Source organism: Pteropus alecto, unplaced genomic scaffold (genome assembly GCF_000325575.1).
Source record: "Pteropus alecto unplaced genomic scaffold, ASM32557v1 scaffold45, whole genome shotgun sequence".
Taxonomy (NCBI): domain Eukaryota; kingdom Metazoa; phylum Chordata; class Mammalia; order Chiroptera; family Pteropodidae; genus Pteropus; species Pteropus alecto.
This window is the reverse complement of record NW_006442491.1, coordinates 19,210,374-19,226,327: the sequence shown is the minus strand read 5'-3', so window position 1 is coordinate 19,226,327 and position 15,954 is coordinate 19,210,374. Positions and strand designations below refer to the sequence as shown.

The 15,954-nt window shown below is 38.7% G+C and overlaps 1 protein-coding gene and 1 pseudogene across 2 annotated transcripts in view; both read right to left on the bottom strand.

The window, feature by feature from the left end:
• The window catches only part of TM9SF4 (transmembrane 9 superfamily member 4), a 48,979-nt gene that overhangs the window by 26,849 nt on the left and 6,176 nt on the right, over positions 1 to 15,954 (bottom strand). For both annotated transcript variants that reach the window (XM_006921708.3, XM_015597059.2), the window contains exon 2: positions 2,940 to 3,053. In XM_006921708.3, coding sequence (XP_006921770.1) covers positions 2,940 to 3,053 — 114 coding nt within the window. The remainder of the gene's footprint in view (positions 1 to 2,939; positions 3,054 to 15,954) is intronic.
• Positions 15,028 to 15,146, bottom strand: LOC112471090 (annotated as a pseudogene).

Sequence of the window (15,954 nt, the reverse complement as noted above, 5' to 3'; positions counted from 1 at the left end):
GGAGGCATCCTGAGCTAAGCCATGCATAATGCTTGGCACATAAATAATTCTCAATAAATGTTACTGTAATCCCTGTGCCTGAAAGTTACAAGAAAGATGCTCTCAATAAATAATGCAACATGCGTAATGCTACATTTACAGTAGTCCTCCCTTGTCTGTAGGTTCGCTTTCCAGAGTTTCAGTTACCCACAGATTGTGGTCTGAAAATATTAAATTGAAAATTCCGTAAGTAAACAATTCATAAGTTTTAAATTGCACGCCGTTCTGAGTAGTGTGATGAAATCTCAACGCTGTTCCACTCATTGTGCCCGGTCATGAATCATCCCTTTGTCTAGCATATCCACACTGTATATGCTACCTGCCCATCAGTTGGCAGATCAACTTTAGCAGCATTGCAGTGCTTGTGTTCAAGTAATCCTTATTTTACTTAATAATGGCCCAAAGTGCAAGAGTAGTGATGTTGGCTTCAGATATGCAAAAGAGAAGCTGTAAAGTGTATGTATGTGTATACAGAAAAAAACATGGTATATGTGGCATTTGGGACTATCCGCAGTTTCAGGCACCCACTGGGGGGGTCTTAAAATGTATCCCCGTAGATAAGAGAGACTATTGTAAATAAGTTTTCTGCCCTTTTAGAATTTGATTTATGACGATTTCATTCCCCTTCAACCTTTAATTCCCCGCCCCCTTCCACCCCTGACCTATGGATGTTGCTGTTTCCCCTTAAGAACTGGATCTCCGAAGGCGAGGCGTCTCCTCCCACATGCTTGCAGGGTGCACCTGGGGCCTGGCGCCCTTGGGGTATGGTATGTGGCTCCACCTGGGGTGCGAACCCAGGACCTTCTGCGTGTAAAGTAGAAGTGCTAACCACTACACTATGAAGCCACCCCCAATTTCATTTTTTCATGAATGTATTATTTAGACTTTTAATCTCTAAACTGGTTAACTCCCTCTGGATAATCAGAAGTTGCTTATAATTGATGCTCCAAATGAGCATGACATGTAGCAATTTGAAATTTTGCTAACACCTAAAATTTGGCAAACAAAGGGACATATACATGACAGCATGTATAGCCCTTTGTGACTTTCATGTCTTCTGCTTCTCCTTTTGAATGTTGTGATGCTCAGGACAAAATAAAATCTTTATTTTCATACAATTTTACTGCTTTGTTTTTGCACTGACTAGTAAAGATGTGGTTCACATCAACATGGTAATGGAACAAGAAATGTACATTTATTTTAGGAGAATTTATTTTCATAACTTTATAAGTATTGCCAGCCTTTTTTATAGAATCACTAAAGATTTGAAAGACAGACTTAAAATTTTCAACTATACATTATTTTATCTAGGGGGGACTGATGTGGTAGTGAAGAAGTTGGGGGGGGTCTATGGAGGTATAAGAATGCCAAGTATCCTACACTGTAAACATTGCACAGAAAAAAAGACTAAGAGAAACAGACTAAAGTATTGAGTGGTTGTATTTGGGTGATAGTAAAGGGGTCTTTTTAGGGAGCCCCTGTACGAGGTTACACCCCTTCTCTGGCAGCAGTCTGTATCCAATGACTGGTCCATCGCGGGATAAAGAGAGCTGGTCCTCTTGCCTCAATTTGGAACAACTCTGAAGGGCTAGCCATTCCAGTTCCAGAGCTTCCCACAGGCCTCAGCTATACCACAGCTCAATGTCTACCTCTGCCCAGTCCTGCTTCCCTCACTCTCTCCAAGTGCTGGCCCTGAGAGCCTGCCCAATAAATCTGCACTAACTCTCCACCAAGGACACCAGAACTAATAAGATTCACTATTAACTACCCAGCCCTTCTTGGGGCTCTGATAATGCCACCAAAGGTCCACTGTCTTAGAGACATTATCAGCCTGCCCATTGCCCCTGGTTAACCGTATTTTAAGTGACTCCCTCCCTTTCTGCCAGCTCACTGACCCACAGGTGGGCATCTAGCCTGAAAAGGTGAGGTGGCCCAGTTGGAAGTCTTCTCGCTGGTTTCTGATTTAGGGCAATGTTTCCCAAATCCTAATCATTCATGTACCAACTTGCCCTATCTACTTACCACTTACTCTACTATTTACTTGGATCTGACTCATTTTTTTGGTAAATACATTTACTTAAGAAGCAAACATTATGTCAGTATTAAAGATAGAAAACCAACAATAGCAGCCATGAAATCATAAGTCGAAGTACTAGCTGTATTTTCTAATATACATTAAAAGAAAATAGCCATTAAAATAAAATATATTTGTCAACCACTTAAAATCATCTCATATATCACACCACTCAGATTTGCAGTACATAGTTTGGTAATACTGAACTGGAGAATCTCGCTGGTGGCAGAAGCTAAAATTGAAAAAACAGAAGCACAATAGGCTGTGTATGTACAGACAATATAAGTTATGCAGAGAAAGCTGATAAGAGAGGAGGATGGAGTAGATAAAAGAGGGAGGCAGAGATGTCATAGAGGAGGCAGGGTGAGAGAGACAGAGACATGAAAAGACATGGAGGTATGAGAGGGGGGGTACAGGGGGAGGAAGGGGAGAAAGAGAGAAAGAAAGAAACATATATGAAAGTGAAAGTGAGAGAGAAAGAGAGACACAGAAAGAAACAGAAATGGAGACAGAGCCAGAGACAAAGAGAAAGAAGAGAGGGACACAGAGAAAGAACACACTCACACAGACAGAGATGCAGAGAGCCAAAGGCATGGAGAGAGACAAGGGGACAGAGAGAGATGAAGAGGCAGAGTTCCGGGGACCGCAGGCTCCTGAGGGCACTCTACCTCCAGCCCACGCAGCACTCAGTGAACTCTATTTTTCCCAGGGTAACTGGCACTGGTCTTTGTTCTCTGCAACCACAGGAGGGATGTGACCAGCTCACCACAGTCCTCCAGCCGGAATGCCCAGCGCAGAGGCTCTAACAGTCCAGAAATGCACTGACCTTGATTTCAACAGGGTCGTTCTGGTGGAAGTTGATTGGTGCCACCCCAGGGACATAGAAGGCTCTTGTTTCACACATGAGGAAGAGAAGCAGCAGGGACCATGACAACCAATCCTGCTTGGAAGAAGAGAGGTTGAGGTTAGAATGAGGGAAAGAAGTGAACGTCCCTCTGGGGCAGACCAAGTCATAGCATCTTTGTGTCTGATTTAACTGACCCAGTGTCTCCACCCTGCTCCGAGAAGCCTGAGGCCTTTCTGAGCGTTGCCTCCAAAATGCCCCCAAGAGTGCTAGAAGGAACCGATTCTGCACTTCCAGAAAAGAGTAATAAAATAAGTGAAGCAATTAACATGGGGCAAAAGGGAAGACTAATACAGGAGCCACATGTCCCCACTTCTGGATCAATGTTCTTTTAACCATTTCACATTTAGCCCTCTCCTGTAGAGCTAGTAGGAAATAAAGTTCTATAGTGTTCTATTAACTCCCATTTCTCTATATAGCAACAAGCTTGCTTTGTCAGGATGCTCCTGTTACCAACATATTTTCCTATAAGCCTTCTTCAAAATTATACCGACCTCATCACCTCCCACTCTCCTCACTCAGTTCCAGCTACACTGGCCTTCTTGTTGTCTCTTGACAGCAAGCCTTTCTCTATCCCTCAGGGCCATCACCTTTAATGTTCCCTCTGCTAGATTGCCCTACCCACAGATATCTGTCCGGCTCATTTTATTCCTTATTTCATTCGAGTCTCTCAAATGTTACTTCCTCAAAGAAGCTTTTATTGACTACCCTACCTAAAATAGCATTTCAAGGCTTCTATTATCCATTTCTCCATCCCCTTAATCTACTTCATTTTTCTTCATGGACTTATCTACTTGACATATACAATATGTATTTATTTGTGTATGTATAATCTGTCCCCCTCTACTTGAATGTAATCTCTGTGGGAGCAGGGACTGTGTCCCCAGTGCCTGGCACTGAGTAGGCACTCAGTAAATAATTTGTATGCAGGACAGTCACCTGTGAATCAAAGGCAAGCAAAATCAATTACTGGCCTCAAGAAATTCACCCCATCAAAGCATGGCTTTCCCTTCATTAATATCATAATTTGCCCCCTCAAAGAGACTTAGAAGAGTCTCCTGATTCTGCCTGGAACTTCTGTCATCCACGCACCTGGATCACCAACTCAATCTCACTTCTGCATCTGCCCTCTCTCTCCATTCCCTTCTCTACTGCAGCATTTCAGACCCTGTTTTCTCCCACCTAAACACTGGCGACAGCCTCCTGGTCACCTTGCCTCTGCAGTCCCTTCATCCTTCAAGTCTCTCTCTCTCTGTCTCTCAGATGATTCTTCCTGAAACTCGATTTTATAGGGAATCAAGATCATTCAGGGTGCTTGCCAAACAAGTAGACTCATCTGCATTTTTACCAGGAGCACAAGTTGAGAAAAAAATGGCTTTAAAAGTTTAAGGTCCTGGCAAGGTATACTTTTAAGTGACGCCTTCCCTCCCTGCCAGCTCACTGACCCACAGGTGGGCATCTAGTCCACAGCTTGGTTGAAGTCTTAAAAGCAATATATTCAAAGAATGTTTTCCCCCCTCATTTGTTGTGAACATTGATAGGTATCTGCCAGCTAATGTTCATTATAAAATATGAAATAATTGATATTAATAAAAACAAAAATGGCTAAGAGAGTTGTATTGTATTTGTTAATTAGGAGGTCAGCAGAATTAAAGAGGAGGAAACTCTTTAAAAGAAATGACATGACTAGAGGGTAGATTGCCTAATGGGACAGGATTCTGTATAGGAAGACAGTATTCCCTCCCACCCTATTCTTGTTTTTAAATTTTGTTTTTAAATAAATTTAGATTTATAGAAGAGTTGCGAAGATATTACTCTTCACCCATATACTCTTTACCCAGTTTCTTCTAATATTAACATTTGACATAACCATGGGTGAGAAAGCTTTTAAAAAATAACTAGCTTTAAAAAGTTTTGAAAAAATAAAACATATATGGTATATAATTCAAACAGTACAAATGTATACAGCATGAATTTTCCTCCCACTTCAGCTCCCTATGGACAACTGCTATCACCAGTTCCTTGAAAATCTCTCTAGAAACATTCTGCGCATGCACGAAGGGAAGGATTTAGTAGCATGGGTTTGCCTTGAATATAACAACAGAATTTTCTTCTTTCTTTCTGTGATAGAAAGCCTTCCAACTGTAGGCTGGTCACAGCATCTGATTTTCTATCAGAGGATTTCCTCCATCTGACCAGTCACTGGAAGATTTGGAACCGTCTGCTAGGCCTCACTGGTCAGTCCTTAGAATGAGAGTGTTTTGTGTGAGGGAAATAAACCGTCCTCTTTTTTCTCCTAATTCCTCTTTGTACTTGAATTCCAGTTAACTAAAATGCAAGGAAGACAGATCCTGGGGTACTGGCATAAACTGTCATCCAAAAGTTGTATAAAAATAAAAACCCAACTCCAAAATTTTGAAAAAAGATGCAGAAAACAGACAATTCGCACACAAAGATACTATTGGCAAACCTCGAATCAACTTATTTTAGAGAAAAGATCGACAGATGAAAACTGGTAAATGACAGTTATGTAATATGCTGGAATTTCTGAATAATATAAAGTGGCAACCGAAAGCAATTTAGAAGTTCAGCTTAGAATTAATGACTGCACCAAGATGACACTGTCAGTTTTAGATATTAAAATGTCATTGTGTTGATATTCTCATATAGCTGGAGAAATTATAAATGGGAATACTTCTGAGGGCAATTTGACACTGTATCAAAAGCCCCCAAAAGTGCACTTTTTTTGTTGAATTATGGTCATTTACGAATCTACCATTTCTCTAGTTGCACTAATCACTTGGCTAGCTTTGTTGATGGGAGTACTCAATAAATTTTTATCGAACAAATTAATAAGCACCAACCAACTTCTGACCTATAAAAATATGGAATTATCCACTCACATAAAGGTTGAATACGATAGTTCTTAATCTTTGCTGTATCCCCTCAAGAATCTGATTTTTTTAAATCCTCAAATTTAAGGAGTTCTTGACACCTCCCATCTTTCTACCTGTCCAAGAGCCGAGTTTAAGAATCTTTGAGACTATCTATTGTGCCAACACTCTATCTATGGTTCTCAAAGCTGATGCATAATAGAATAACCGGGGGGTGGCGGGGGGGGGTGATGGTGGTGGTGGTGTTGGGGCGGGGGGGGGAGTAAATGGATTAAATTCCCAATCAAAAGGCACAGAGCTGAATGGATAAAAAAACAACAAAACGAAAAACAAGATCCAGAGATATGCCGTCTATGAGAGTCATTTTAGATTTAAAGACACATATAGATTGAAAGTGAAGGTATAGAAAAAAATATTCCGTGTAAATGGTAACCAAAAGAAAGCAGAGATGGCTTACTTATATCAGATAAGCCTTTCAGTCAAAACCTGTGTCTAGAGACAAAGGTATTATATATAATGACAAAAGGGTCAATTAACTAGGAAGATATAACAGTTAAAGATATAAATGCACCTAACATCAGAGCACCTAAATATATAAAGCAAATATTAACAGACCTGAAGGGAGAACTTGAAAGCAATACAATAGTAGGGGACTTCAATATCCCACTTATAATAATGGATAGAACATCCACACAGAAAATCAATAAACAGCTGACTAGAACAACACCACAAACTAAAGGGAACTAACAGACATATACAGAACCTTCTACTCAACAGCAGAAGAATACATGTTCTCAAGTGCACATGGAACTCTTTCCAGAATAGATCACATGTTAGGTCACAAAACAAATCTTAATTTTAAGAAGATTGAAATCATTCCATTTTTCCTGACCACAATGGAATAAAACTAGAAATCAGTAAGAGCAAAAAATGGAAAAATCCACAAATATGTGAAAACTAAACTCCACACTCTTGAACAACCATTGGGTCAAAGTGGAAATCAAATGAAAATTTAGAAAGTACCTAAGACAAAAGAAAATGAAAATACAACACACCAAAACTTATGGAATGCAATAAAAGCAGTACTAAGAGGGAAGTTTATAATGATAAAGGCCTATATTAAAAAAAAAATCTCAAAGCAAACAATCGAACTTTACACCTCAAGGAACTAGAGAAAGAACAAAATAAGCCCCAAATTAGCAGAAGGAAGGAAATAAAAAAGATTAGAGCAGAAATAAATAGAATTTAAAACGTAGGAAAAAAATCAACAGAACTAAGAGTTGGTTTCTTGAAAAGATAAACTCAACAAACACTAAGCAACACTAAGGAAAAAAGAGAAGACTAAAATAAATAAAATCAGAAATGAAAGAGGAGACATTACAACAGATGCCTTAGAAATACGGATAAGGCACTATAATGGATAATTATATGTCAACAAACTAGATAACCCAGAAGAAATGGGTAAATTCCTAGAAACATACAATCTACCAAATTGTTAACATACAATCTACCAAATTATTCCTTCTTTCTACCAAGAAGGAATAGAAAGTCTAAACAGACCAATAAAAGATAAAGAAATTGAGTCAGTAATCAAAAACCTCCCAACAAAGAAAAGTCCAGATGCATGGCTTCACAGGCACATTCCACAAAAGGTTCAAAAAAGAATTAATATCAATCTTTACAGTCTTCCAAAAAATAGAAGAGGGAACACATCTAAACTCATTTGAGGCCAGCATCACCCTGATACCAAAAACAGACAAAGACATCACAAGAAAAGAAAACAACAGGCCAATATCCTTGATGAACACATGCAAAAATCTTTGATAAAATACTAGCAAACCAAATTTAAAAACACATTAAAAGGATCAGACACCAAGATTAAGTGGGCTTTATCCCTGGGATGCAAGGTAGTTCAACATATGCAAATCGATGTGACACATTATTTCACATCATTTCACATTAACAAAATGAGAAAAAAAACCCATATGATCATTTCAATGGACACAGGAAAAGCATTTGACAAAGTTCAACATCCATTCACGATTAAAATTCTCAGCAAAATACACATAAAAGGAACTTACTTTAGCACAATAAAGGCCATATATGAAAAGCCCACAGTTAACATTATTATTTCTTGCTCATCAAAAATATATGTGTTCTTACTTTCCCCAGCTAGGAAGTCAGATACCAGCCCTTTTTACCTTATCTGATATGTGATTTGAAGCCATGGCAGAGGATTACAATCTCCTGGGTTATCCAATAAAATCTAAGCCAATTAAATCTAAGAAGTCACTCCAGTTCTGCCTTCTTTTGAAACAGAATCCTCCAATCTTAGCAGAGACACTGCCCTGGGGAATTGGAGGGCTTCCTAAGAGCTCAGGTTGCAGAGGAATGAAAGCAAATCCTCTAAGATGTCAATACACTTTTGTTCCAAAGTCTCACACCAATAGAGCAAGTACACACACATACACACAAACCAACAAAAAAGACACAATACCCTGAATAATACCCTGGTGGAAAACAATACTAAAAAGTAACAAAGCACAGAGTCACTGAGCACCTACAAAGCCCTGTGGCAGACACAGTCCCTCCCTTCCATCTACCAAATCTTTGCTTTGTAGAGCTAAGCACTTTACAAACACTGATTTGCACCATCCTCACAACTTCAACTACCTGGGGATTTTTGTCATCATTCCACAGATGATTGCCAGTTAACCCGAGACCCAGAAATAACTTGCCCAAGGTCAGAATGTAGAGAAACAGGTATGTTCTTTTTAGGCAGGTGAGTTGCATTAAAAGATGATGAGCATACAGTGATGATACTGATAATACCTGCAACTAACATTTACTGAATGCTGATTATGTGCCAGGCATAGTTCTAGGTTCTTTTCACGCAATAACCCAATTAATTTTCACAACATTCCTGTGAGGTAGACTCTTATTCTCATTTCACAGATCAGGAAATTGAGGCTCAGAGGGGTGACATAACATTGGCTGAGTTGAGATATGAACCCAGGAATATGATACTAAAGTCCATGCTCTAACCAGTACAGAAATTAGTTCACTATTTACTGAGCCCCTACCACGTGTCAGGCACTGTGCCAGCCTCACAGAATGCATGCCCTCTAGGAGTTTTCTGCCAGTTGTGGAGTAGAGACAGGTCATTAGCCAATCATAACACTAGGTTCCAGATGCTATGGAGGATTAAGAGGCTAAGAACAGTGTACTGGGGAGCACACAGGACCAGCAACATACTAAGTCTTGGTGGGGAGGAGTGCAGATCTAAGAACTCAAGTCTACTTGGAGGCCTGAAGGGAAAGAAGAGGGAAGGGAGAAGTGTTCCAGAAAAAGTAAAACATAGGCACAAAACCTGGGGACAACCTTAAGAGTTTTTGGCAGGTGAAGTGCTGGCTGGTGCTTCTCAAACTTAAATGTGCATACAGATCACCTAGAGACCTTGTTAAAATGCAGATTCTGATTCAGCAAGCCTAGGGTGGGGCCTGAGATTCCGCATTTCTAACAAGCTCCCAGGTGATGATGACATTTCTAGTTCACGGATCATCCTTTGAGTAGCAAGCATGAATAGATCTGTGTAGAAAGGAAGCTGGAAAACAGGTGAGGGACACATCCTACAAAAGCACTTTGAGGAATCTGGGATTTGCTCTTAGTGCAGTGTGGAGATACTAAAGAAGTTTAAGTAGGAAAGGAATAAATCATACCAGCAGTTTTAAAGATTACGCTGGCTACTGTGAGGGTGTGTGTTTGGGAGAGGGGAGTATGCAGAGACAGAGTAACGTCCAGTCCTGTATCTGATATCTTGTAAGGATAAGTCACCTATAAATTCTTGGTCAGATGTGATGAGAAGCAGCGGCCAGGTGGGAAAGCAGAATGGTAGGCAGTGGTTCTGAAATTTGAGCAGGCAAGGAAATCACCAGCGGGGCCTGAGCATCTGCATTTCTAGCCGGTTCCCAGGAGATACTAATACTGCTGTTCTGGTCTGGGATCATACTTTGAGAACCACTGGTATAGTGGAAAAAGCAAGGCTTTGGGAGACCATACCGACATGAAATCAAACCCCAGACCCACTACTTCCTAGCTGCATGACTTTGGGCAAACAAAAAAATTTTAACTCTTTTAGTCTTGGGTTTATTTGTAAAATAGGAATATAATACTAAACTTGTAACAGTGTGGTGGAGTACTGATGGTGGTAAAGATTAAATAAAGTACATAAAGCACTTGGCACATAGCAGGTGCTTGATAAGGCAGAGTGGCCTTGTTCTGGGTTGTAATGGAAAGCAGGACCAGTGAGTACACTGCAAGGAGGGAGATGTAGGAGATGTAAGGAAACTTCCAATAAAAGAGCTATTCAGCCAAGGAAAAAGCTATCACTATGAGTGAATCAGAGAGAAGCAGGTGACCATGGAAGGGGGTGAAAGATGATATCCCTACCTCAGTGAGGAAGGTGAACCAGTAAGTAGCCTTATGATCTCCCTTGAAACTCAAGAAATTCACGATTCCTTTGACAATATGTGACATTCTATCAACCCAAGCATCCTAAAGGTAGAACATAACAAGGTAAAATTCCATGCAGAGTTGGGTTTGATAAAGACCTTTTTTGAAGAACTTCAGGGGTGATGTAATCCAGGAGTCCAGAGAGGGGAAGTGACATACCCATGGTCACACAGCAAGTTATCTGCAGAGTGAAGAAAGTCCAGCTGTACCAAACCTGGCACAGTAGAGTGCTCAGAGGTTTGTCACCAGTGGGAGCCACAGGACAATGGGACAAATTTTTTTTTTGACAATGGGACAATTTGAGGTCATAATTAGAGGTGTCCAAAGAACTGTACTGCCATAGATTTTTTTTTTCTTTCTCTTTATCCTCCCTGTCTAATTCTTGTCCTCTTTGATTCTTTGTCTATTTTGTTCCTTCCTAAATTCAATGCTTTTCTACTAATAAACAAACCACTGTAGTCAGTTTGGTATTTATCCTTTACTTCCAGATTATTTTGAAAAGAAAAATGAAGGCAGACTAGTTCTACTAAATACTAAAATACAGCATAGAGGTATCCAAACTTTTGATACTGGAGAAGACAGACAATACTTAAATGTACAAACTGAAATAGTAGTAGTATTGAAAGACTATATAGATATACTTTTAAACAATCTTGACATGGAAAGTTTTCCAAAGATGATACAAAATCCAGAAACCATAAAGAAAAAAGATATATAGAAAGAAAATGAAAAACAAAAACAGAAACAGCAAAAAAAACCATTGAAAAAGAAAAAGATAATTTTGGTAAAGATATTTACCACACACCTGACAAAGAACTAATTGCTTCAATATACCATGAGATCTCAAACCAATGAAGGATAAATAATCCAAAAGAATATAAATGGGCAGTTAAAAAAAATTCAAATGGTAAAACATAAAAAGATGCTCAACATCATTCATAATTAAAAAAATGAACATCAAAATAATGACATCTCATTTTTTAGCTATCAGAGTCACGAAGCTTTAAAAAATCTGAAAACACTAGATATAGGTAAATTGGTAAAGGCAATTATATATACTTAAAAGGGAGATAGAACTATTACTGAAAGATTGCCAATATAAGTTATTAAGTAGCAAAAAAAAAAATAAGATGCACAGCAGTGTATGTAGAGCATAATCTCATCTGCCTAACTAAAATATTTAAAGCATGTACCAAAGCCAGAAAAAGACATCACAAGAATACTAGATAAAATATTTCTCATAAACAAAGATTAAAACCTCCTTAACAATATATTAGAAAATCAAATCCAGCAACATATAAAAAGGTTTATACATCATGACCAAGTGGAGTTTATCCTAGGAATGCAAGGTAGGCTTAATATCTGAAAATCAGTTAATGAAATATACCATATAAATATAAAGGACAAAACCCCACACAATTATCACAACAGATGCAGGAAAAGCACTTCACAAAGTCCAACACATATGCATGATAAAAACTCTCAACAAACTAGGAACAGAAAGGAAGTTCCTCTATTAGATAAAGGGCAGCTATAAAAAACCTACAGCCAGCATCATACTCAATGGTGAAAGACTGAATGCTTCTTCCTAAGATGAGGAACAAGGCAAGGATGTCCACTCTTGCCATTTCCATTCAACACTGTATATGAATGCAATGAATGTGCACTAAAGCAGGGGTCCTCAATCCCCGGGCCGTGGGCTGTTACCAGTCCATGGCCTGTTAGGAACCAGGCCGCATAGCAGGAGGTGAGCGATGGGCAGTCAGCCAAGCTTTATCTGTATTTGCAGCCATTCCTCAGTGTTAGTATTGCCGCCTCAGCTCCACCTCACATCATCAGGCACTAGATTCTCATATGAACACCAGTCCCTGGTGCCAAAAAGGTTGGGGACAGCTACACTAAAGCAAATAGTTAACTGATTAAAGGCATCCAGATTAAAAAGAAGTAAAAGTGCTTTTATTTGCAGATCACATGTTATATCTAGACAATCCTAAAGAACCCATAAAACAACTACTAGACTACCCAAGTTGAACAAAGTCATAGACTACGAAAGCAATATGTAAAAATTAATTGTATTTCCATATATTAGCAACAAACGATCCAAGAGTAAAATTAAGCAAATAGTTCCCCTTATAACAGCTTCAAAAAGAATATTTAGGAATAAAAAATTTAAAAGGACTTGTATACTTAACATAACAAAAACATTGCTAAGAGAAATGAAAGATTTAAACTGGAGAGACATTCCATGTTCATGGATGGGAAGACTCGGTACTGTTAAGATGGCAACTCTCCCCAAACTGATCTACAGTTTCAATGGAATCCCTACTGAAATCTCAGCAGGCTTTTTTGGAGAAAATGACAAGTTGACCTTAAAATTTGTATATAAATACAAAGGACCCAAAACATCCAAAACAACTTAAAAAAAAAAAAAAAGAATTTACACTTTCCAATTTCCAAGCTTATTATAAAGCTATAGTAATCAAGACAGTGTGGTAAGGATAAGCATAAACATCAATGGAACAGAGTTAAAAGTCCATACATAAATTTTTACATTTACAGTAAATCAACTTTCAACAAAGTTGCTAAGGCAATTCAATAGAGAAAAGACAGCCTTTTCAACAAATGGTGCTTGGACAACTGGTAGCCATATGCAAAAAGACGCTCATAACATTTGCAAAAATTAGCTCAAAATGGATCATCGACCTAAATAGAACAGCTAAAACTATAATACTTCTGGAAGAAAAGCTAGGAGAAAATCTTTGTGACCTTGGGTTAAGTAAAGCTATCTTCGATATAACATCAAAAGCAGATCTACATTTTAAAAATTGATAAACTGGATTTCATCAAAATTTTAAACTTTATGTTCAAAAGATATCATTAAAGAAGTGAAAGATGGGCTACTGACTGGGAGGAAAATCTTTGCAAATCACATATCTGATAGGGGACTTGTATCCAGAATATATAACTTAATAACAAGAAGACAAACAATTCAATTAAAAAATGAGCAAAGGATTTGTATAGACATTTCACCCAAGAAGATATATAAATGAGTAATAAACACAAGAGAAGATGTACAGTATCATTTGTCATAAGGGAAATGCGAACCAAAACCACAATGAGATATCACCACACACCTACTAAAATGGCTAACCTCAAAAACACAGACAATAACAAGTGTGGATGAAGATGTGGAAAAACCGAAACCCTTACATATTGGTGGGAATGTAAAATGGTACAGCCACTTTGGAAAGTCTGGCAGTATCATTAAAAAGTTAAACACGAACTTAACCATACGATCCAGCAATTCCAATCCTAGGCATTTACCCAAGAGGAAAGGAAATATATGTCCACACAAAGCCTTGTACGTGAATATTCCTAACAGCTTTAATCACAATAGTTCAAAACTGGAAACAATCCAAACACCCAAAATGTAGTGTAGCCACAGACTAGAACACTATTAAGCAATAAATAGTGAACTACCAATTCATGTTATAAAGACAGAAGACCCTTGAAACTACGCTAAGTAAAAGCCAGATGCAAAAGTCTATACGTTGTATGATTCCACCTACATGAAATGTCCAAAAAAGGAAAATCTATAGAAACAGAAAGCAGATCAGTATTTGGCTGGTTGTGGGAGCAGGGACTGATTCCAAGTGTCAACCCCTCGACTGCAAGGGAACTTCTTAGGATGACAGAAATGTTCTAAAACCTAATGTCATTGTGATGATAGCTGCACAAGTCTACACATTTACTAAAAATCATTGCACTGTACACTTAAAATGGGTAATTTTATGGTGTTAAATAATATCTTCATAAACCTGAAGAAAAAACAACAACAACAGCTAAACCAGCTAAGGGAGGTATAGATGAACAAGTTTGGCAGTGTAATGGTAATTGTTGAAACTGGGTGATGGGTTGTTGGCATTCATTATATTATTTCTTCTACTTTTGTGTATTTTAGAAATTTTTTATAATAAATTTTAAATAGACATTTTTATGTGTATAAAAATATTCTGGAGAAATATTTTTTAAAAATCAGATTATTTCTGATGTGACTTTCTTTTTATTTACAGCTTTTTTATGCTAACTTTTTTCCATATACATGGGTCAACCATATTCAAAATAAATACATTTATATCTTAAGAAGAGGAAGGAAATAGTTGCATGAGTTCTCCTGAGGATATACAGAAAATGGGAGCTATAACGTAAAAACAATGCAGAGGGGACTCTGGCACCATATGTGTGGATAACCAGACCGGATCAGCAATTCTTAACCTCAGAGAGGGTGTTGCAAACCTGTCTGAGAATCTTATAAAAACTGCAGACCCTGCTCCCAGGAAAAAAGCTACAAAAATGCAGAATCTGATGTGTGACTCCTGGAGGAGCAAAGACTGAGAAGTTCATGGGCCCTTGTTAAGACCCCTGTACTGGATACCATCTCAACCTTTTGTGATTCTTTGACCTCATTACCTGTGCAGCCCTGACAGCCTGACAGACGATGTTCTACCCACAGTATATTTCTGTAAGATAGTTAGGGAGTGGAGAAGTATCTGTTTCTTGGGAAATTCCATTGTATTTTCCTTTATTTATTTATTTATTTTTAACCCCTACAGCATCTGGTATTCCTAGGTGGTCTCCCATCCAAGTACTAACCAGACCTGACCCTGCTTAGCTTCCGAGATCAGATGAGATTGGGCACGTTCAGGGTGGCATGGCTGTAGTCCTTTAATTTTTAATTGATCACCACCAGGAACTCTCATGTAAGGTTCAGCCTGAAAAGTCAATTAAGTATTTGGCAAACATCTTTTGTACATTCAAAGCCATGAAAGGAGTGGGAGTCCTAAGAGATAGGAACCAGCCCATTCAATGTTATTTTATTTGGTTTTCGTGTACAAGATGGCAAAGGTAGCATGTCAACGAACAAGGTGAACAGGGTGAAGCCCTTTGTGCTGTAATCTAACACCCACCATTGGCAAAGATATGGGTGATCTGGAAAGTTATAAAGCTCAAGAGACCCAAGAATCAAGGTCTTGCCTCCCTATCTGTTTTATTCTTGGGGGCCAGGCATGCAAAAACAGCTGGGACTAAAAAGTACCCCCTCAACCTCCAAAATTTGAACAGCCCAGTTTGAAAGGTATGAACCATTAACTTCTTCAAAGAAAAAAGGAAGCTTCCCTTGAGAACTGAAAATTATTTCAGTCACTCACATTTCTCAGTGACCAGCAGTTAACCTTTTCTTTTCTGTAGGCAGTCTGCAAGGCAGTCTCCTTTCCCTTACATAAATAGCATCACCTAGTGATACAGTTTGGCCAGTCTGAGCAGTCTTTCTGGTTCCTATTCCATGCCTTTCCTGATGTAAAAGCAGCACCTTCCTCAACAGTAAGCTAGACTTCTTCTTTTTCCTTCTCAAAGGTAGACTCGCCATTTTAAGAACGTGCAGTAATTGCTCCCCAGATCAAGAAAACACACACAGAGAGAGAGAGAGAGGGAAGGATGGAGGGAGAGAGGGAAGGAGGGAGGGAGAGAGGGAA